This window comes from Tupaia chinensis, unplaced genomic scaffold (genome assembly GCF_000334495.1).
Source record: "Tupaia chinensis unplaced genomic scaffold, TupChi_1.0 Scaffold000198_1, whole genome shotgun sequence".
NCBI classification, from domain to species: Eukaryota; Metazoa; Chordata; class Mammalia; order Scandentia; family Tupaiidae; genus Tupaia; species Tupaia belangeri.
The window spans coordinates 822,233-846,312 of NW_006159673.1; the positions used below are offsets into that span (position 1 = coordinate 822,233).

A 24,080-nucleotide genomic window follows, 5' to 3' on the forward strand; every position below is an offset into this window, starting at 1 on the left:
TGTGCATACGGGGACCCTGGCCCTTCTTGTACTGGGACACTTAGAGAGACTGATGCTTGCCACACCTCTTACAGGAAGTCCTTTGGATTAACCATTTTGGCAGTAGAGCTATCTTCACATTGAAAATAGAAAACTTGGTGTTGGTGCTTTCAAAATGTGTGTGTGTGTGTGTGTGTGTCTTTTTTTAAAATTATTTATTTATTTATGTATTTACTTATTTATTTATGTATTTATTTGTTGTGATTTTCAAGCCACCAGTTCTGGGACTTGAACCACAGTCAGCCATGTGGAAATCTAGGACCTCAACCACCATGCTACCTTCTGGCCCTCGAAATGCTCTGGCGAGTGCACGCACCCTATAACAAAAATCTCTAAAAAAGAAAAGAAGAATTTTATAAACTATGGAATGTTTCCTTGTAGAAAACTCCATATTCTAAATGATATAGCAATCAATGATTATAAATTTTTATTGTAAATTATATCTCTATATAAGACTAAAATAATTGCAATGACATGCAAAATGCTTACTAAAGGAGCCTCCGGGTGACTAGTGCTTAAGGCAATGGATTTCCACATGGCCAACTGGGGTTCGTGTTCCAGACCCAGCAGTTTGAAAATCACACTGAGAGGGTGTGTGTGTGTGTGTGTGTGTGTCCAAAATCCCAAGAGAAGAATAAAAGAGAAGAAATTGAGGCATGGCCATGCCTCCTGGAGGGTAATTTTTCATATTCTCTCTGTTTCTGTCTCTCTCTCTCTCTTTCTCTCTTCAGGGGACACAGACACCCTATGACAAAATCTAAAGAAAAAAACAGTGCTTACTAAAAAAGCATTTAGACACTCATAAAATATGCATCCACACACAGAGTGTGACTTGCTTCTTGGTTAAAAACGCTTTCTGTCTCGCTTTCTGTCTCTCTGTCTCTCTCTGTCTTCCTGGCGAGCACACACGCCCTATAGCAAAAAAAAAAAAAAAAAAAGTATTTTTCAAGTTATTCTACTTATTTTTATCATTTAAAATATTTAGTCAAATGTAAACGAAAAATAGTAAAAGTTAAATGTGAATGAGCCCGGGAAGATAAACTTCCACCCAGTATACCATGGTGCTGTTTCCAAGATAACGTGGTTCTCTGCAGTCCAGCCAAACCAGGAGAATACTTAGCCAATCAGCACTTTCGTTTCTTTTCAAAGCCTCACTTTGGAGGAAGTGTCACAGTGGGCCCAGTCTTTTGAAAACCTGATGGCTACGAAGTGTGAGTATCATGTATATTTCATCTTTAGTAACTAGTCAGTTTAATTCTTAGGGGAGGAGGGGATGCTGGATAATGAACGCATGCCCTTCCTCTCACGGCCTTCCAAATGGCAGCTGACACAGAAAAAGAAAACTCTGAGAATAGTTTGTCGTGTCAAATGCTATTATTTTCTGTGGTGTTAATTTAAACAAGATTAGTCACTGCGAATATTTACTCTTCCCAAGTGTATGTGTAAAATCTCTTGGAAAATGTGCTTACATAGTAACACGTACTGAAATACACTGTTTTAACATAGTCTTCTAAAGTTAGAAATTTTTTAATAAATCAACAATTTGCTGTTTTTAGTATCTTCCTAAGCAAGGATAAATTTGAGTCTTGACGTAAAACTTCTCAAAGTTTGTTTCTAACTTTATCAGTGCCCAATTTAAGTGGGACTCTGGGATAGTTGCGTGCAAATGATGACAGAGCGTAGCAAAGCACGTGAGGAAGATAATGTCACCAGCTCGATGAGGGACAAGTGAAGGAAGACATAAATTTCAGAGGACAGTTGATCTTACGTTTGGGGTGAAAAATGGCAGGTTGCAGAAAAAATAAATAAAAAGAGAAAAATCAGAAGGAAAAAAAAATCAGGTACAGAAAAGTATATAGTGGATACATACAGAAAATTTTCCTGCTCTCCCTGCCTCCCAGGAACCTCCTTGGTATGGACTATTTGTCACTTCCTGGCCCAGAGAATAAGGGTGAGAGTGTGACCCCCCCTCTCCAGGCTACTCCTGATGAAACATTTTTATTTGTTTGTTTGTTTGTTTATTATTGCCAGAGGGTGCATATACTCACCAGAGAGAGAAAGCCCCCTGCAAGAGGGCATGTTCATGCCACGATCCTCTTTCTTTCATTTCTCTGTCCTGTCTGGAATTTGCACACGCAACCAGGGTTTTTCCGGGTCACTCAAGCTGGGATTTGAACTGCAGTCGGCCATGTGGGGTCTGGTCCCTATGCACAGGGCTTAACCACTGTTCTGTGGCATGTACTTCATGGCCCCTGCCCTGACTCTGGGGCCCAGACCTCCGGGCTACGTCACCTGAGTGCCCATCCTTGTAGCAACCTCGCCAACGAACATTGGAGCCAGAGTTCTTCCTCTCCGCACTCCCCACAGGCTTCCACTCTTAGCGATTCCTCATAGTTTGCTACCACGATGGTGAGTTTCAAAAATATCTATCTTCGGAGCAATTTTAGGACACTGAAATGAGAGGAAGAGAATAAGAGGAAGGGGAAGAGACAAAAGTAGATGTTCAGGAGGTTATTTATACGGGTCATACCGCGTCATCCTCTGCTGATAGTTTGGATTTTAGTCCCAGCCCTCTACAATCCAGCTTTGCAACACTGTCAGATTATCCTCCCACGGGGAGTTCGATACGCGCACCTCTGAGGGGAGAAGACTGCCCCCTATCTGTCGGCATGATCGTGCGGATTCATGTAAAGCGCGCACAATGCCTGGTGCAGACCAGGCGCAGTCATTGGCGGTTATCGGTGATAAAGCACAGGTCATTCTTTCTTCTCTGTGGCCCACCCAAAAGTCCAAAACCTTGGAATTGAGGACTCTCCAAAACCTAAATCATTATATTTTCTAAAATGTAACTTTAAAAAAATGTTTATTGATTTCCTCCATGGGTGAGAGAAACAAAGACAGACAGAAAGACAGCACTCCCCACCCCCAGCAGCCCCACCGTAGCCTTGGGCAGCCCAGATCATGGGCACCCTCAGGCCTGGCAGCTCAGGGAGGCCTCCAGGTGCAAACCTGGGACCTTCCCATGTGCTCCAGCCACTGAGAACTTCCCGTTTTTACTGCTATGTCCCTATCTGGCCCCTCTAAGGCTTCTCTTCAGCTTCACCCCTGCACACAGCAAGGGCCCCACCAGCGTGACTACCACCCGTTTTCTGCTTGCGCACCTCTGACTCTTCTGTTCAGGCTTTGGCTCCGTCTTTGTCATCTCACCCGCCTATTCTGCCCATCCTTGAAAGTAAAATTGAAATTTCACCTGTTCCGTGAGAGCTTTTGGAAATACTTTTTTCTTCATTTTCTATTTTGCTGTATCATTATTAATTAGAGCCAGTTTGTATTCTGGGTCTCTTCTACAATGGCTGTCCAGATTAACTCTCCTCAGAGCACGGGTGGCCTCTGGCTCGCCTCTCCTCCCCCTGAGAGGCTGCAGACTCACTGTGCAGCTCAGGGGCATGCCATCAGTGGTCGATGAATGAATACAAGGCAAGCATTAGTATGAAAAGATTGAGATACCAGGTCATATTTTCTAAGTTTCTATGTCAGGCCTGGAGGCCTCCTAAGCAAAGTGAAGAGAGTTGCCTATTTGGCAAGAATTTAAGTGGCCACCCTCCTGGTTTGAATCAGCAATTCAGAGATCTAGTGTCCCGAGACTAACCGACATCTACAGGAAAGAGAAGGACAGGAACACGTCATGCTGCTGTTTATAAATGCCAGCAAAAAATAGGGTAAGAGTCTGGGCATAAACTGCATTATTATGAAGTCCATGTCAGATTTCAATAATCACATAATAAAAAATGAACCACCCTATGGACCATCCAACCAGAAAGATAAAACCAGGAGCACAGGATTAAACACACCAGAAGGTGCGAGCACCTACATCCACCAAGCAAGGGCACCGGTGAGATGCAGCCTCTAGGTGAAGACAAGCACAGGGCTATTTTTATGTAGATTCATATATTATTTCTAAGAACACTGTACCTCGGAAATGCACATGGGAAGGAAATATATTGGGCTGAGTCTCAACAGATGAACAGAAATTGGTTTAGGAGCAGTTCTCTGGTTGGCCATTAGGTCAACAGTCAAATTTAGCAGCTTTGTGGGAAAAGAGGATCCCCAAAACCATGAATCTGAGATCACAGCTCTGGCAAAATTTAGATGGTAACTAGAAATTAAGAGTGTTAGTGATATCTAGCAACTTCCGGCAAGATGGCTGACTACTGGGTGCACTTCCCTCTGAAAGAAAAGAGACTGATATTTACTCATAACTGTTGAGAGGGAATACTGGAGTGCAGAGGGGAAGCGGTGGAAAAGCAGGGGTGCATAGAGACTTAGAATGGACCTGCTACCACATTCCCCCTGTCAGGAGCATCTCAGAGATCCTGGGACTTCCTGTGGTAGGGAAAAAAAGGGAAAGACCCTCTGCAGCACCATTGATGCCATGAGCATCTGAGGTCTTCTCACAGACCCTAAGCTCCATCTGGAGAGCTGCTGGGGCTCTGCATCACTGCATACCCCAGAGAGAGAGCCCAGCCCACATTCGGCCTTCCCTCACCCGGGCATCCTGAGGCCACATCCACCTGGGCCTGCAGAATCTGTCTGTCATCCCAAACCCAGAGCACGGGTGCCAGCAATGGCCCCACCTACCGGAGCCTGCAAACAGAGGCCTGTGGCCTTGTGTACAGCATGCCAGCACCGGCGTCAGCCTCTCACCCAGGGCCTGTGGAACAGATGGGAGTTCTGCACCTACCATGCCAGTGCCAGCAATGGTCCTTCCAACCCAGGGCTTACAGAGGTATACCAGCACCTCCAGGCACAGCTGTTCGCTTACAGAGGTATACCAGCACCTCCAGGCATAGCTGTGCTCACGTGCCAGCAGTCCTGCCCACCTTCTAAAACAGCCCCACCTTTGACCGCACACCGGCAACGGGAGTGTCCCCACTGATCCACGGCCCACAGAGACAGACCAGCACCGGAGCAGTCTTGACAATCCATAGTTTATCAGCACAGTCTGGGGATCTGCTCTCAGCCTTGAGCCATGCACTTGAAGCCACTAGAGCAACGCGACCCACTCACAGTCTCTCTGTGCCATTGGGAGAGCTAGGTCTGAGCTGGCAGACTAGCCACTCTAAACCTTCACTCCAGACCACTGAGGCAACTACAGACATTCCTGAGGTGGAACTCAGCTGAAAAAAATTGCATGGAGACTACACTACGAAGTCCTCTCAGACCCAAAGCCAACACACACCACCCAGCTGACCTCCTATGACCCACTCCAACAGAAAATACTTCGCCACAGAAGTCACACGACGAAATTAGTAAAGGCCACTGTTCCTCCAGATGTGCACATGGCAGATGTTGGTGCAGGGACCCCGCCCCCCCGCCCGGAGAAAAAGGAAGGCAACAGAACATTCCCAAAGCAGCACAATAACTCTCCAGAACACACACCACCCAGCTGACCTCCTATGACCCACTCCAACAGAAAATACTTCGCCACAGAAGTCACACGACGAAATTAGTAAAGGCCACTGTTCCTCCAGATGTGCACATGGCAGATGTTGGTGCAGGGACCCCGCCCCCCCGCCCGGAGAAAAAGGAAGGCAACAGAACATTCCCAAAGCAGCACAATAACTCTCCAGTCGAAATGAGAAATTCAACAAACAAATCATGACAAAGAACCAGACACCTTAAAACTGATGAACTCAATCAATGAAATAAAGAGTGTAACAGAATCTTAAGAGCAGACTAGATCAAAGAGAAGAAAATCTCAGGGCTTAATGATAGATTAAATGAAGTAACACAGTCAGATAAGAAAAAAAGAATAAAAATAAAAAGTATACAAGGCTAATGGGACATTATTAGTGAAAAAATAATAGTTGCATTATAGGAGTCTTAGAAGGAGATATGACTACAAATGCACAGAAAACGGGTTTAACAAAACCAGTGAACATGCCACCAGTAGGTGGCATGATGGTTAAGGCTCTGGATTCCCACATTTCTGACCATGGTTTCAGTCTTGACCCTGGAGGCTTGAAAATCATGCTGGGCATGTATGCGTGCATGACCAAAACCCCAAGAGGAAAATGGAGGAGAAGGGATTGCAGTGTGGCCATGCCCCTGAGGGGTGATTTCTCACTTTCCTTCTCTGTCTCTTTCTAGCCAGCACGCATGCCTGGTAACAAAAACCTAAAACAAACAAACAAAACAATAGCAGTAAACTTCCCAAGTCTTGAAATGGGGACCTTCAGATCCAGGAAGACTTAAAAGTCTCCAAAGAAACTTTAAAAAAATGTTCTCCAAGGCATATCACAGTCAAACTTCAAAGACTAAAGACAAAAAAAAAAAAAAAAAATCCTAAAAACAGCAAGATGAAAATGTCAAGTCACATATAAGAGAATTTCCACCAAATTAAGAGCAGATTTCTCAGCTAAATACAAGCCAGGAGAGAATGGAATTATATATCCTGCTAAGAATCTTATACCCAACAAAGCTATCCTTCACAAATGAAAGAGAAATAAACTTTCTCAGACAAACACTAGATGAGCTTCACAAGAAATGCTTAAGGGAGTCTTACACCCGGAATTGAAAAACAATAACTACTATAACAAGAACATACAAAAATATAAAACTCACCTATAGAACAGATACAAAGGAGAATGAAAAAGGAATCAAGCTCTAACAATATAGAAAATCATCAAATCAAAAAGACAAACAATAAAAGAGGGAGAGAGAAACACAGTACAGAATAGCCAGAAAACAAGAAAATGAGAGTATGGGGTCAGCAGGTGGTGTGGTGGTTAAGGCACTGGATTCCCACATGGCTGACTGTAGTTCGTGTCCTGGACCTGGTGACATGCTTGCTTTCTTTCTCTCTCTCTCTCTCTCTCTCTCTCCGCCCCCCTCTGGTCAAATTAAAACAAATACATAAATAAATGAATAAAGTTAAATAAAATAATAATTTTTTTGAAAAAGAAAATGACAGAATAGGTGTTTAATCATCAACAACATGCTTGAATGTAAACATAATTAATTCCCCCCAAAATATATAAACTGGCTGCATAGATTTAAAAAAATACCTCATGATATGTTGCCAGTATGCTCATCAGTAAGGACACATACGCTAAAATGAAAGAATGTGAAAGGATATTCCATACCAACAGAAAAACAAAACTTGCAGGAGTAGCTAAGCTCATATCACATAAAATAGACTTTAGGTCAAAAACTATACAAAGGGACAAAGACGATCCTATAATTATCTAATAATGATAAATTAATATAGCAAAAATATATATTATAAATAGTAGGTTGTCGGAACAGTCATGATGCATTTTTTTTAGAGAGTTTGTTTTGTTTTGTCTTTGGTATAGGGCATGTACGTTGGCCAGAAAGACAGAGAGACAGAAAGCAATAAATCACCCCCTGGGGAGATGGTCATGTTGTAATCCCTTCTCCTCCATTCTCCTCTCAGGATTGTTGGCACACATGCACATACACCTGGTGTGAGTTTTAAGATGCCAAGTCTGAGACTCGAACTGCAGTCAACTACGTGAGAGTCCAGTGACATAACCATTATGCCATCTGCTGGCCCCTTATGATGCATTTTTGCATAGAAAAACATAGAAAAAATATGTCATATCTTTTCCAACAACCCAATATAAGTGCACCCAACACCTGGATTCTAAAACTAATTAAGCAGAAGGTACCCTGCAAAATTTGAGTCTATACATGATAGAAAATTATTCAAGTTTCCAAACATCTAAGCTTTTAAGAAATAATTAAATTATTTTCCACTGGACATAAAAATAGTGTTTTTAAATGGACCAGAACAAAATTTGTCTGAGCTTTTAGTCATCTCCCCATAAAATTACCTAATAATTACCTAATATTTTTCTTTGGTACCACATTCAAAAATATCTCAGAGTCCTAGACATTGCCAAGATGAAAATCAGAAACAAAATCCTGGGTATTTCTGACGGCTAAGTGTTAATAGAGACAGAGAGGAACTAGAACAGATTGGAAGAAAAAACACATTTAAAATGAGAAGGGAATCAACAGTCCCCTAAAACTCAGTCTCTTAAAACTGGAAGACCAAGACTGAAAAATAATAAAATAATAAAAATCTGTAATGCCAGAAGAAATGGAGAAGGTCATACTTAAATGTATTTATTAAATCTCAAAAGATGAGGACAGGGGTTGCCCAATGACATTGGAGTGAATTATGTTTCATATAAACAAAAAATTTTAGTGAAGCACAAGTGACCCCCCTGGAAGAGTCCTTCAGGTTTACTGAGTATCTGGCAGACATTTGAAACCCTGGGGACCTCGGGGTGGACAAGGCTTAAGATATCACCATGCTCAGCTCTGTGCTCCCCCTAGAGGAAGGAGATAGAAACACACACAGAGAGATTAGTGAATAAATTCCAGACAGTGGTTAAGTGTTTTGTAGAAAATAAAACCAAATGTTACAACAGGGAAAGTCAGGAATGAGAGTGACATTCAGTTAGAGAGTTAAAGAAGTCCCGTCTGGAGGGTCAACACTGAGCAAAGCACTGAACAACAACGAGCAGCAGCCAGCTGGGGTCTCTGCACAGAGTGGCTTAAGTGAAAACCATTTTAAACGATGCTGAGAGGGGCCAGATTATGGCTTAGTGGTCAAATGCCACGCTCTGGGAGGCTGAGCCACAGGGAGAGGTTCTCAGTGCACCTCTGGAGACCTCCCTGAGTGAGCCAGGAACACATGTGCGAGGATCCTGATTTGGCAGAGGGCAAATCATGGCATTAAGACTCTGTTAGGGACACCATCTCTTTCTCTCTCTCCCTCTATCTCTTATTTTTTCTCTCTTTTTTCTTCTCATGGAAGAAATAAACAGAAAAAAAAAATTTAAGTTCTTGTAGATGAGATTGATAAGTTTCTCAAAATACTCCAAAAGTAGTCATCATGGCAAAAACACAGGGCCTAATAGAACACATACATGACCTTAAACTGCAGAGAAGTAAGATTTGATGTGTTTTTTAAAGACTTCTTGGTTCTCTTCTGAAGAATGAAAGCAGAGAGACTAGCTAAAGGATTAGTGTAGTAAACGACAGGGGAGACGGGGACTCAATCTGGGGGAGATGAGGCTGGAAGTAACTAGCATATAGATGCTAACAAACACCATGGGGTGTGAGATCACTTAGAGGGAGAGCAGACAGAGAGGAGGGATCTAGAGATGGAGTTAGGGGCACGTTAGTATTGCCAAGCCTAGGGAAGCCCAGGGAAGAGGAGGGGATGGAAAAGGAGCGTCAGGTGAGTTGAGAACGAGCCACAGCCAGACAGCGTGTTCTCAGGGAAGCCAAAAAGAAATGTGTTTCAGGAAGGGCGTGTGATCTGAGTGAAAGATTGCCAAAAAGTCACTTAAGAGAGAGAAGAACAGTGACCGCTGGGTGTGGCAATACGGGGGTCTTGACGCCTGGACAGAGCAGGATCAGAGTGTGAGGAGGAAGGAAGGTGTTACCTGAGTGATGCTGAGAAGGTTGGCAGAGGAAAGGGCAGAGACCAGAAAGGGGCGTAAAGTCCACAGTGGGAAAATGGGGTCAATAGTTGGTATGGTTTTATTTGGGAAATACAGCAACATATATGGACAATGATGGCAACCATTTGTGAGGAAAAAAATTAGAGAGACACAAGAGAGGGTAGGAGACAGTCACTGTAAGAGCAATGGAGAAAATGCAGAGCAATGGAGGCAGAAAAACTAGGGTGGGGGCTGAAAAGGATTATTTGGTCAGTCCTGAAAGGAGCAAGGACAACCCCCTTTTAGGAAGGAAGTTAGAAAGGATGGGCAGTAGCCCAGGGGTTAAGGGAGCCAGATCCTACATGGCCGGCTGTGCTTTGAAAAATGCCGGCACACATGTGTGTGTGCCCAAGATCCCAACAGGACGGAGAAATGGAGAAGGGATCGTGGTGTGACCAGGCCCCACTGAAGGGTGCTTTCTCTCTTTCTCTCTGGCAAGTACACACGCCCCGCAGCAATTATCTTTTTTAAATAAGGAAAGGGCAGGTCTAGATGATGGTGGGTAGCTGTGGTGGGAAAAGGCCAGGCACTGCTCGAGGAAGGCCGTGTCCTCAGTGAGGGCTGTGGCAAGGTCACCACAGAGGGCTGTGTGGGCGTGCTGACAGGGGAGAAGGTGGGGCACAGTTGCTGATTTCTAGAGCCGTGGTACTGAGGATCGTTAGCTGACTGGGCAGGGCCGAGTGCACGTTTAAACTCTGCAATGTTGATTTCGAGTGTGGAAGCAGTTCATTTTCCTCTGGCCTGCTCTGGTGGCTCCAGGAGAGAGGCAGAGACACACAGCTGACCGGGCCTAGGTAGGCGAGCGTTCTGCATCACAGTTTGCATCCATCTTTCCATTTTACTCAAAGCCATCCTTGGACGTAGAGAATGCTGTCTTCTCTTTCCACATCATGGCGATCACAGCCAGACGACCTTGGGAACCCCGGGCTGACCACTGGGGGGTTACCTCCCTGCCGCAGGCTCTGGAGGCTGCTCCGTGTTGATGACACCTAGTGGGCCGGTGCATCGTCGCCTGCATCACCTGCAGAGCAGACATCCAAGTTGCTAAAGGATTTGCTGCTCCCTCGTGGGCACCCGACCCCAGACACAGAGCCACCTTCTCAGCTCTGCTCACCTGCAGGAGGTTCTGCTGCTCGCTGTGGAGAGGCAGCTTCCGACACCGCCAGCTCTTCTCATCTCTGCCAACCACTGCTGTTGCCATGGCTCCTGCCATCAACCTGGCACTGCCTTGCCTCGGCCTTCCTCTCGCGCTCTGTCTGACTCCTGTAATGTCTCGTGCACTCCTTCGCCTTGCTGAGGGCAAACCCTGGCCTTTTATAGGCATTTCTGCTCAGTAGTAGCATGCCAGTGCTTCTCGGATGCTGACAACTAGGGCCTGCTTCCTCAGTTTTAAAGAACTGTAGAAATTCACTTTAAAATGTAGAAACATGGGGGATCCAACCACCCAGACAGACAAGCACGTTTTTTTCAGGACCTACTCTAGAGCGGGCAGTGTGTAGACACTGGGTCTACATGGGTATTAATAAATAAGCCGCAGTTCTAACCTTCAAATGGTTCTCAGATGTGTGAGAGAATAAAGGAAGTAAACAGTGACAACAAAAATACTGTTTTTTTAAATATATAAATCTATATATAGAGAGAGAAGTATATGTATATTATGAATACATGAAAATATGTATATAAATATATGCAAGTGTCTATGTACTATATACTAATGTGTGTTTTAAGAGAGAGACAGAGACAGAGAGACAGAGACAGAGAGAGGACTGGAAGTTAAAATAGGTGTGCATTAGGTGCTATTGCTATTTCTCAGCTATCAGGAAGCAGTCCTCTAACTTGGGGAATTCAGAGAAAATTCCCAGAAACTGGGAGGCATAAGCTGAGTCTTCGGTCCCACTAAAACCTACCCCACAGCAGGGCCCAGGGATACAGCAGGAGAGAGGTGACACGTGGCTTGGCAAAGAATAGCAGGGCTCAGACACCCAGGGATGACAGGAGCCAGGACTGAGGGAACAGAAGGCTGTGCTCTCACGGGCCCTCCAGCCACTGTCAGGATGTCTGGCCTGGAACGCGAGGGTAACGGGAAAGCAACCAGAAGGTAGAAAGGGTGTCGACCCAATTCTTATCCCAGAGTTTCCTCCAATAAAAGTGCATAAACAATTGATGGCAGAATTAGGTAGGTGAATGCAAGTTTTAAAAGTAAAAGGTTTACAAATACATCTCAAAAATCATTAAAAAAATGTACTATGTAAAAGGAGAAGAGACTATAATGCAAACTGTAAGAGATAGGGTCTTTCATTTATAAAAAAGATCTGATAAATTCGAGAAAGCACTAACAATTCAAAAGGAGAACAGACCAAAGATTTGAAATTCACAGGAAATGGTTGGGGGAAAAAGACACACAGGACCAGATGGTGGCACAGGAGGAAAACAAACACTTCCCACACAGGATGGCTCCCGGTTTGTGTCCAGAGACCTCCCCGATGATGTGTACCATGGTCTGGGACCAACTGAGGGCTGGGGGTGCCGCAGCATCGAGACCCTGCCAGGAGTGCTCTCTCTCTCTGTCTCTGTCACTCATGAAGAAAGAAACATTTTTAAATAGGTTACCATTTATATTTAAAAAATATAAATGTAAACAATTTCAAGTCGGTGCCACCCCATCAACCTGGAAAGCGTGGAGTCAGCAATCGCTGCCCCAGCCGTCAGTAACAGGGCTGGGGGTGCCGCAGCATCGAGACCCTGCCAGGAGTGCTCTCTCTCTCTGTCTCTGTCACTCATGAAGAAAGAAACATTTTTAAATAGGTTACCATTTATATTTAAAAAATATAAATGTAAACAATTTCAAGTCGGTGCCACCCCATCAACCTGGAAAGCGTGGAGTCAGCAATCGCTGCCCCAGCCGTCAGTAACGGCGAGTCAGTGCCACCCCATCAACCTGGAAAGCGTGGAGTGGGCAATCGCTGCCCAGCCGTCAGTAAAGGCGAGTCACGGGATCCTCCTGGAGCAATTTTGCAATATGTGTCAAGAATGTCCAACAATATAACATCTTCAGTCTAGGAATTCTACTCCTTTGAATTAACTCTAGGAAAATAATTAGAGATGCAAAGATTTATAAACCAAAACACTCAGTGTAGGATAATTTATAAACAAAAGTAGGGGCCCAATCCCAATGTTCAAAATCACGAGGCGGAACATGCATCAAGGCCTCGCACGTCAGTGCACTCCTAGAGACCGTTAAAAGCACCAAGCAGGCCCGGCAGGGTGGCCAGGCGGCCCGAGCCACAGTGCAGTATCAGGGCCACCTGCCTGGCCCGGGCTTACCTGACACTGCAGGGCGAACCCAGGACCGCAGGTGCTCTGCCTGCGGGTGCCGGCGGAGGGATCACCTCACAGCAGAATTCCCGGGGGTTGACTCTCTCTCAATAAATAACATAAACCAAGGCCCACTTGGTAGCCTCGTGGTGAAGGAAGCTGAATCCCACGTCGCTGATCGCAATTAAAATCTGAGTCCCAGTGGCTTAAAAATTATTCCAGGGCTTGTGAGTGCCCCTCACCCCGGGGTTGGAGAAATGGAAAGGGATTGCAGCATGACCACACTCACGGGGGAGGCTTTCTCCCTCCCACTCTCTGTCTCGCTTGGCCAGTGCATACTCCCTCTGGCAGTTAAAATTTAAAAAAATAAAAACCTTTAAAAAACGTAAAAGGAGAAAGCAGCGTTTGCCAAATATGAAAGAATGTGGGCGACTCAGACTCGCTTTTTATTATCATGCAAATCAGGTAATTTGCATGCGTGTACGTCTGCACAAATACATGAATGCTACCTAGACAGGCAATTATACAAGAATAAAGGATTAAAAGGAACTGTAACACATGGTTAATAATAGTTATTGCTCTCTTGGAATTTTTCTATATTAAAAACAACTCCTAGCCCTGTAAGCTACATTTATAATATAATACAGGAAAGAGAAGGTAAAATAAAAAAAATTAAAAAAAAAAAAAAAAAACCCATAAAAAAAGCCATACCAGAGGACTTTGTAATAAAAACAGGTCTGTTCTAAAACTTCACACAAATTCCGGTAGAAGTAGGGAATGTATTATCCCTAATGCCCAAAGATGTGGACTGAAAATAAAGCGGATTTTAAATTGGTTTAGACACCTTTCTAGTGCATTCTGTGGCACAGAGCACCTGTAGCCGTCAATAATCCTGAAATAAACGGGCCCTGCTCTGACTCAGGCACGAGAAATCTCACATTTCCCTTCTGCATCAGGAACACTGCGATGTGTCACCTTGTGAGTCACAGAAATGCTCCTTTCAGTGACTAGTTTTAAAAGAACAAGCCAGAAAGGGCCCAAAAGCACCACTCTCAATTGTCCCAAAAAAGGCGGACGCTGGCTGCTTATGACCTGTCCCTGTCCTTCCATGGCGTCAGTTTAAAGGAGGAACCCTGTGGCTCGTCACCCACGCTCCCCACGCAGAATCACGCTCTCCGAGAACGACACTCAGAACGCGTCCCATTTAAAGCAATGAGCCACCTTGCCTGATTTACAACAGGCTTTTCTATCCTGTAGGAGTCGATAAAACTTCTAAACTGAGCAATTCAGTTCCGACTTGATAGATTACCACGGGCCAGCCTGCTAGCCAGGTGGTTAAGAGAGCCATACCCCCTGCCGCCCTCTGTGGTTTGAATCCCAGCCCCTACAGCTTGAAAAAAATAAATAAATAAATAAACCAAGCAGGGCCGTGTGCGCATGCCCAAAGCCCCCACCGCACCTAGAAACGGAGGCAGGGGACTGTGGGAAGACCACACCCCATTGGGGAGCACTTTCTTGCTCTCTCTTCTCTCACAAGCACACATGTCCTCTGGCAATAAAAAATTTTAACGTAAAAAACAGAACTCTTTTTTTCAATGTACTCTGAAAAATACTGGCTTTTAACTTTACTTGCTAAACCAGAAAGGACTTTTTGTTTTATTTATTTTTTAAAAACCTATTAAAAATGGATTGTATCGTGGATCTATACTGACATCAGTGTAGCACATGGCCCCTCGTTTGCAGAACGTAACAACTGTGGTTTCCTTTTTTTTCCTTATAAGAGAGAGATTTTTGCTATAGGGCACATGTGTTCCCAGAGGGATAGAGATGGTAAGAAAGCAAGAAATCACCCCCAGGGAGGATGGCCACGCCATAATTCCTTCTCCTCCATTCTCCTCTCTGGATTTTGGGTGCGTACACATGCGCCCAGCGTGAGTTTTAAGCCGCTGGGTCTGGGACTTGAACTGTGGTCGACTATGTGAGATTACAGCAATGTAACCATTATGCCATCTGCTGGTGTCAGAACTGTGGTCTCCTTACACCGTCATGGCCCACTGGCTGCAGGTCTTCTCATGCCCCTGGCCATCACCTCCTGCCTCTCCCTCTCCCCTCCAGCAGCCTCTGCCCTCCGGCCGCCTCACTGCAGTCATTCTTTGAGCTTGCCCCCTCCTTCCTGCTTCTCTAACGCCAGCAGCCACGGCTACACGTACAATGTGCCTTGAGTTCCTGCCTTTCCAGTGAGGCAAGGAGCAGCTTCAAGTCGTTTTGCTGCTAAAATAACTATCATGTTTGAAATCTAAGTAAAGTCGATTTCCCCACTGGATGGCAATATCTCGCCTGTATCGCTTTTTGTGTTCCGCTTCAGTGTGAGCCCCACCCCACTTATCTGTCCTCTCACCCCGGGTCTTCCTGTTGAGCTACCGCCCACACAGTGTCATGAGGGCTACCCTTGCTCCCACCTCCCACGGTAGCCCTAATGCCTCCAGAGGTGCGATTTATCTTGATTCAAGTTCTATTTCTTAAATATAAAATACCTCTTTTTTAAGAGAGATTTTTTTGCTACAGGGCACATGCACTCACCAGAGAGACAGAGAGAGAGTGAGAAATGACCCCCCAGGGGGATGGCCACACTGCAATCCCTCCTCCCCCATTCTCCTCTTGGGATTTTGGGCACACACATACAACGCCCAGCATGAGTTTGAAGTTGCCGGGCCCGGGACTTAAACTGCGGTTGGCCATGTGGAAGTCCAGCACCTTAACCACGATGCCGCCTGCTGGCCCTAAATACAAAATATTTTTATTCCTCTGTCATCTCCTGACAGACACAGTAGAAGCCAAGAAGTCAAGGAACCTGGCTTTCTAGTGATAGAAGACTCTCTCTCTCCATGTGTGAGACCAAATGCACACACACACACACACACACACACACACACACACACGTACATATTATATAAAGATGCAGGAAAATATGATTTTATTATTTCCGTTCCGTCTGATTACCGTTATTTCTCATAACAGTTAACAATACTGACCACAGTACTGGTCATCACATTTCTCTGCTTTTGGAAATGAGGGGTATGTTTATGTCTGATCATGGCGGTGGCTTCTGGGTACATACGCATTTCCAAACTCACCGACTGTATGCATCACATCATGTACAGCTTCGTGGGAAAGGATACTCCAGTGCTGGTGATCAGTCTCTGGTGGCCACATTTTCAGCGTGTGCCTACACACATTTCTGGCAACATGAATTGAAATTTGTATTGTCCTTTTATCATTTAGCGATGTAATTCCTAGTAGATTTGTGACGGCTCACCTAAGCCTTTTCTCCTTAACCAGCACTTTTTGCCTGGTTCCTTATTTCTCATTTGAACCGTAAACCATGATTATGAAGTTGAATTTTCACCCACCGGTGTTCTCCTGCTTTGGTTGGACACTGGGAAATGCTCTGGAGTGTTCTTCCTACGTGGCTTGGAGATGTTCCTTCCTGTTTAGATCTGAACCCCTTCAAGCCCCTGGTGTGTTGTAGGGTCTAGGACTTTTCACGTCAGCTTCATGATGCCTGCTCTGCCTGCCTGGTGGGCTCAAGTCCTTTTCCTGGGTCCCTGTAAGGTGTCCTGTCGAGGCCCTCACTCATGCCCTCTGGCTCTGAGTGACTCAGAATAAAGGGATGACCTCGCAGTGTCGAACGTGCTTCCCAGGCAGGCATCTCTCTGTGTGACAGGTGGAGACAGGACATACGCACTTGTTAGATGACTTGGAAACTCTTACAGAGACCTTCGTTTTATTATGCATTGTTCAGCGTTTTGGGTAATCTCGATTTATGAAAACTGATTCCTCCTCTATTTTAGATGGCCCCGTAGTCTACGCAGCGTACTTAAAAATGGAGCACAGTGACGAGAACATCAAATTCTGGATGGCGTGTGAAACCTATAAGAAAATCGCCTCACGGTGGAGCAGAATTTCTAGAGCAAAGAAGCTTTACAGGATTTACATCCAGCCACAGTCCCCTAGAGAGGTAACCCCAGGGAAATGAAATCCATCAACACCGGGAAATGGAAATGTGTCCATCCCGGGGAGGGCACTGAGGCTGTCAAGCACTCGTGGGAGCCAGGGACTTTACACCCAGGGTCTCCCGAAATGCTGTAAAGCCAGTCTCACTAACTTCATCTTACACATAAGAAACCTGAGACTCTGAAGAAGGAGCTAGCTTGTCCAGCATCGCAGAGCCAGTAAGTGGCAAAGTTGGGATTCGAAGCTAGGCCTGTCTGGCTCCAAATCCTCTTGCCATTAAATGATCTTAATTCTCAGAGATGTTAAAAGGAAAAATAAGACTCTTTAGAGTAAGAACTTGCCTTAAAAGCAGGAACTATTTGGTCATCTGAAAAGTCATGACACATTTTTGCATAGAAAAACAGAAAAATACATCATTTTTCTGATGACCCAATACTAATACCATAAGTAAGCCTGTGGACATCCTGGCGACCTTGGGCTAAGTTTGCGAACACAGCAGGGCTTCCTGTCACCTGAAGTTAAACCTAGACACCCAGCAGACAGTCATTTACAACTGCCCAAGGAAAATAGAGTCGGGAATGAAACAGACGTGCTGAGAGACTTCCTGGTGAAGAGAGAACAGAGAATGAAAATGCTAAGGAGAGCCTGGGGAAGAACGTGCAGTTGGGGACCCCAAGCTCGGGACCTGTTCTGAGGCTGCCCACTGTCACGGTCCTCCTACATGCTGAGGAAGGGATCACACTGAGGCCTCACTTGCCGGAGGTGTATGCCGCATGTAGGGCATGTCTCCAGAAGACTTCCAAGGTCCAACGAGATCCTTTTCTCCTAGAGAAATCTGATTTTCTCCCTAGTCTTAGAAGGAAAAAAAAAAAAAAGAATTAAAAAAATAGGAAAAAAAGAAAAATTTTCAAAAGAGTATTTGAATATTTTATCACTCAGGACAATCCAGTGTTATTACTAGTTTCCTCAAATTCTTGTCTGGAAAATATTAGTTGTATTGAAATAACCACTTCTCCTCTTTCTTTCTCCACTTCTCCCCTCTCTCCACTTCTCCTCACCTTCTTCCCATTTCAAGGCATAGTTAGTTAAATCACCATTTGTGACTATTAAGGAAGATAAATGTTAAAATAGTACCAACTTCTCTTTTCCTTAAAAAGACTTCCAGCTCACATTCACACCCATCTCTTGTGTTTGTTCAACCGTTAGTCAATCAGTTTCAGTCACAGAATGCAGACATATGGTATAAGTTAAGTGGGGATATACAATATCTCTTCTTCATAGCCTGGCTTGCCTCACTCAGCAGTACATCTTCCATATTCTTCCACTTTCTGTCAAAAGTCAGGGTTCTGTTGGTTTTTATGGTTGAGTAATATTCTACAGAGTTTATGTGCCAGTTTTTCAATCCATTCCTCCATACGGGGGCATTTGGGTTGGTTCCATGACTTAGCAATTGTGAATAGTGTTGCAATAAACATCGATGTGCAAGCACTTTTCCAATGAAGAATTCTTCTGTCCTTTGGGTAGATACCGAGGAGTGGGATCTCTGGATCATATGGCAGATCTATCTGTAGATTTTTGAGGAATCTCCAAATTATTCTCCAGAGTGGTTGGATCAATCTACATTCCCACCAGCAGTGTAAAAGAGTTCCCCTTTCACCACACCCCCGCCAACACTTATCATTTTTTGTTTTTTTTTAATATTAGACATTTTGACTGGGGTTAGGTGGTACCTCATTGTTGTTTTTATCTGCATTTCCCTTATGATGAGGGAGGTTGAACATTTTTTCATATGCCTTTTGGCCATTCGTATGTCATCTTTAGCGAGTGTTTTTTTTCATCTCCTTCTCCCACCTTTTAATAGCGTTGATCATCTTTTTTCCAAACAGTTTTTTTTAGTTCCTTGTGTATTCTGGTTATCAGTCCCTTATCTGATGCAAAATTTACAAAAATATTTTCCCATTCTGAGGGCTGTCGATTCACACTAATTACTGTGTCGTTGGCCATGCAGAAACTTCTTAGTCTGATGTAATCCCATTTGTCTATTTTGGGGACGATCGACTCTGCTTTGAGGGTCTTCTTTAAGAAGTCTTTCCCCACACCAGTTTCTCCCAGAGTTTCCCCAGTGTTTTTCAGGAGCAGCTTTATAGTTTGAGGTCTTAGATTTAGATCCTTGATCCACCTTGACTTGATTTTTGTCAAAGGAGAGAGGTAGGGGTTCAGATTCATCTTTCTGCAAGTGGAAGTCCAGTTTTTCCAGCACCACTTGCTGAAGAGGCTTTCCTTTTCCCACTGGACTGACTGGTACCCCTTGTCAAAGATCAGTTGACTATATGGGCACTAGGGGATGGTTACGCCGCAATCCCTTCTCCTCCATTCTCCTCTCGGGATCTTGGGCACGCACGCACACGTGCCCAGCATGAGTTTTAAGCCACCGGGTCCGGGACGCAAACCGCAGTCGACTACATGGGAGTCCAGCGACATAGCCATTACGCTAACTGCTGGTTCCCTGTTAAAGATATTTTGATCAACGGGTCTGGGGAGAAATGTGCACATATTGAAATGGTCTCATGGTAAGCCAAACAATATGATTGAAAGTATATACAAAAAAACAAATAATAAATAATGTGAAAAAAAGATAAATATATGAAAATAAATTATATTTTTAAATTTGAAAAAAAGAAAAGAAAATATGGCTTTTCCGATCCAATAGTTATAATGTAGCTATTGTACTATATCCCTGTCTATACAGTAGTGCATGAGCAAGGAGAAACACAATCTATTGATATGAATACATTTTAGTATTTGTGTGAAAAAAAAAAAAAAAAAAAGACTTCCGGCTCACTAACTTCCTTGTTTGTGGAGTGTGTAAGGAAACCACCAGCATCCTCCTGAACAAACTCTGGCTTCTCAGACTGCACTGGTCTTGGGCCTTGCGGATTCTTTCCCACCCTGGATCTGAAGGTGGACATTTCCTCTTAAGAAAAAGTGAAAAGTGGATGTGTTATAAGCCTTTTTAGACACATAGGAAACTCCAAACCAAGTTAACCCTATTCCCCTGCAAAGGAGTGAGGGAGTAAGCCGAACCTCTCCGTTACGGTCTGTCTGCAGTTATGCTTGCTCACGTGTGCTTTCGCCTTTCAGATTAACATTGACAGTTCGACAAGAGAAAATATCATCAGGAATATTCAAGAACCTACTGAAACGTGTTTTGAAGAGGCTCAAAAAATAGTGTACATGCATATGGAAAGGGATTCCTATCCCAGATTTCTAAAGTCCGAAATGTACCAGACACTGTTGAAAACTATTCAGTCCAGCAATTCCTGACTCTCCCTGAAAGCTGAAATTCAAGATGGTGTATTCAAGTCCTGGCATTGGTCTTTTCATTTGGAAGAAGACAAAACCAGTAATAAAGTAGGAATTGAACAGAAATCAAACTATAAACTGATTTCTAGCTCTCAAAGAGAAAAGGGTCATGGAAGAAATGGGTTCTAGAACTCTTATGATGTGAGTAACATGTTTATATCTTACCTAGATATGAGTAGTTCAATTCCTACATAATGAAAAGGAAGACCTTTCTTCATGACACAAGCATTATAATGCTTTTTCCTATAATGGTCGACTAATGAATGTTCTCTTATTAATAAAATTTTGTGATTGTGCAGCACAGATTTTCTTAATATTATGTTTCTAGTATAAATATATTCTATAAAGTGCTCTTAATAACTTAAATAAGCAAACAGTACTATCAATATCATCAATTGTATTATAATAAGCAGTTCCTGAAGGGTATGTTTTTGAAAGTTATTTTATTTGTAAAATGTTTCTATTGTTATATTCATAATTTAACTTTTATATTGTATATATCCCCTGCATGTGAAAAACTCCTGGTGATTCTAAGCCATCAAAAATGGAGCCAGTTGGGACCAGCAGTTAGTGTAATGGCTATGTCGCTGGACTCCCCCATAGTCGACCACGTTTCACATCCCGGATCCGGTGGCTTAAAAACTCACACCAGGCGCATGTGCGTGCGTGCCCAAGATCCCGAGAGGAGAATGGAGGAGAAGGGATTGTGGCGTGACCATCCCCCCTGGGGGGTGATTTCTCGCTTTCTGTCTCTATGTCTCTCTCTCTCTGACTGGCGAGCGCACGTGCCCTATAGTGAAACCCTCCCCAAAAAAAAAGGGAGCCAGTCAGTGGCATGGTGGTTAAGGCAGCTGGAGTGGAAGGGAAGGGATTGCATGGGGGTAGGGATGTTTTCTCATTTCTTTCTCTCTCTGGCATTTTTTTTTCTTTTTTTAGAGATTTTTGCTATATGGCGTGTGTGCTCCAGAGAGACAGGAAGATAGAAAGCAAGAAATCAGTCCCCTCCCCACCCCAGGGAGGAATGGCTGCACTACAATCCCTTCTCTATTCTCCTCCTGGGATCTAGGGCACGCACGCACACGTGACTAGCATGAATTTGAAGCCACTGGGGCTAGGACTCAAACCACTGTCAGCCATGTGGGAGTCCAGTGACGTAACCACTACGCCATCTGCTGGTCCCCTGGCAATTTTTTTAAAAAGTATTTCTTCATTTTTTCTTGCACTTACCTTGTTGTAAGAGTAGAAAATTTGACTCCTCTATTTTGAGATATTTTTCTTCATGATGCAAATTGTCCTGGTAACCAGTAAATCTAAATATAAACTAAAGAGGTATAAATATGTGCTTTTCCAAAGACCCAATAGAGATATACTTCTAGTACAAATTTCTAAAGGCCTAAAGTTAGCATAACAGTGAGAATATAGAATAGTTTTGCTTTCCGTAATTTTAATGAAAGTGTAACTAATTTAACACATTCATTTGGTGTCTTCGCATTTCCATTTTAATACATGAAGGAATTCAGATCAGCATTCACGTGCAAAAGCTCAACATAATGCTTGTCCTGCAGCTCTGTCTTTTTAAAATAATTATCTATTACATTTTAGTTCTTCTTTTTATTATAATTATAATCAAATTTGCTATAAGGCACATGCACTTCACCAGGAAAAGACAGTCAGAGAGAGAGAGAGAGGGAAAGTGAGAAAGTAAATCACCAGGTCTAGGGCTTGAACCTCAGTCAGCCATGTGGGAGTCCTGCACCCCTACCACCACGTCACCTGCTGGCTCCTGCAGCCCTTTATTTTTAAAAGATCTGACAATTTTCAAGTCTTATATTTTTGAAGGAAGAAAACTCGTTAATGCTTTTTCCTTCCTTGCTATCATTTTGAAATCTTTATGATTTTTCTTGGTTTGAAAAACTGGCTTAAAATAGCTTTGGCTCTCCTAATAAAGCAAAGCGTTTCCTCTCTTCTTAGTGAATCACTAACTGTCACAGCACTGCAGTTTTTATTCTGTGAGACATGGCATTTTATTGTTACCTAGGAGAATAAGTTTTGCCCAGGCCCGATGCCCCTGTGATCCCAGGTGTTTTGTCTGTAGTGTTTTCCACTTTTGCACAATGAGTAGGGGCCGAGGACACCGTAACACGTACAGGTGCTAAGAAGGGCTTGGTAGATAAAGCACCATAACTCTCCCTCAGAAACTAAGGAAGCCCAGGAAAAAATAAATGAATGAATAAACACAGAGGTGTAACTGACATCATTAAAACCACGTTGATTCCTGCATGGTGAAAAGAATATTGAATTCATCGTTAAGAATCTTACATTTGGGTTGTGAATTTCCCAGTGTCGTTATATTAATTTATTCGGCTCTAGGCAAACTACAGAAAAGTATACAAATTATTTATTTTCTCTTTTATTCAGTTTCCTCATCTTTAAAATACGGTGATTAAAGAAAGTAGTACTCTCATTTATTTCTGGCTTCAGATTTTTGATTATTACCTTCAGTACTTTTAAATGACTCAGTTCTTCCACGCCCAAAGGGTTTCGTGTGACAGTCTCTTGCCTTCGCTCTAATTTTGTAACCGTATGGGGTATTTTCCAAAGTCAGCTTTGCTACAAAGGCGCTCTTTCAAGACCAGGTAGGCTCTGATGTCTGTAAGTCAGGGGCCATGGTCCTCATACGCTCCCCTTCTTCAGGCCTTTTCACAACATTCACTGCCACAGCCTGTGCTCCAGCTTCAAGAAAAGCCCTGATCATTTTTGGAAAACCATAAGGAGCCTCCCCCGAGAAATTAAGACTAGAACTGCCATAGGATCCAGCAGTCCCATCTCTGGGCACGTAGCCAAAGGAACTGAAAACAGGGCTTTGAAGAGATATATCAGCTCCCATGTGCACTGCAGTATTATTCACGAGTGCCCAATGTGAAAACAACCTAAATACCTATCAATAGATGAATGAATAAAGAAAATGCATGTGTGTGTGGGGGGGTGTACGCATGTGTGTATAAACAAGGACTATTTTAAGAATTTTCGGTGATTGCATATTTTGAAAAACTATGAGAGGATTTTAATTTTTTTTTTTTTTGGCATCAGAGTAAATTCATACTAACTTGTTTTACCATTTTTTTTTCTTTTTTTGGAGAGATTTTTGCTATAGGGCACGTGCGCTCGCCAGACAGAGAGAGAGAGACATTAAAGACAGAAAGCGAGAAATCACCCCCCAGGGGGGATGGTCACGCCGCAATCCCTTCTCCTCCATTCTCCTCTCGGGATCTTGGGCACGCACACACACGCGCCCGGTGTGAGTTTTAAGCCACCGGGTCCGGGACGCGAACTGCGGTCGACTACGTGAGAGTCCAGCGACATAGCCATTACGCCAACTGCTGGTTCCCTGCCCCAGAACGTTTTGAAATTACCTCATATATGCGTGCACAATGAAATATTAACTAGCTTTTAAAAAGAAGGAAATCTTGCCTTTTTTTTTTTTTTTGAGAGAGATTTTCACTGTAGGGCGTGTGCGCTCGCCAGACAGACAGAGAGAGACATAGAGATAGAAAGCGAGAAATCACCCCCCAGGGGGGATGGTCACGCCGCAATCTCTTCTCCTCCATTCTCCTCTCGGGATCTTGGGCACGCACGCACACGCGCCCGGCGTGAGTTGTAAGCCACCGGGTCCGGGACACGAACCACGGTCGACTACGTGGGAGTCCAGCGACATAGCTATTACGCTAACTGCTTGTTCCCAATCTTGCCGTTTTTGTCAGATGGATGGAGCTGGATGGTACTGTGCTAAGCCCCCCAGTGGGGATG

General features: G+C 43.9%; 1 protein-coding gene across 1 annotated transcript in view; it reads left to right on the forward strand.

Annotated features, from left to right (window-relative positions):
• Nucleotides 1-20,567, forward strand: part of RGS13 (regulator of G protein signaling 13) — a 33,534-nt gene extending 12,967 nt beyond the window's left edge. The window contains exons 4-6 of the mRNA XM_006147030.2: nt 1,189-1,250; nt 16,748-16,914; nt 20,052-20,567. Of these exons, the coding sequence (XP_006147092.1) occupies nt 1,189-1,250; nt 16,748-16,914; nt 20,052-20,234 (412 nt within the window). The 3' untranslated portion in view covers nt 20,235-20,567. The remainder of the gene's footprint in view (nt 1-1,188; nt 1,251-16,747; nt 16,915-20,051) is intronic.
• The last annotated feature ends 3,513 nt before the right edge of the window (nt 20,568-24,080 follow it).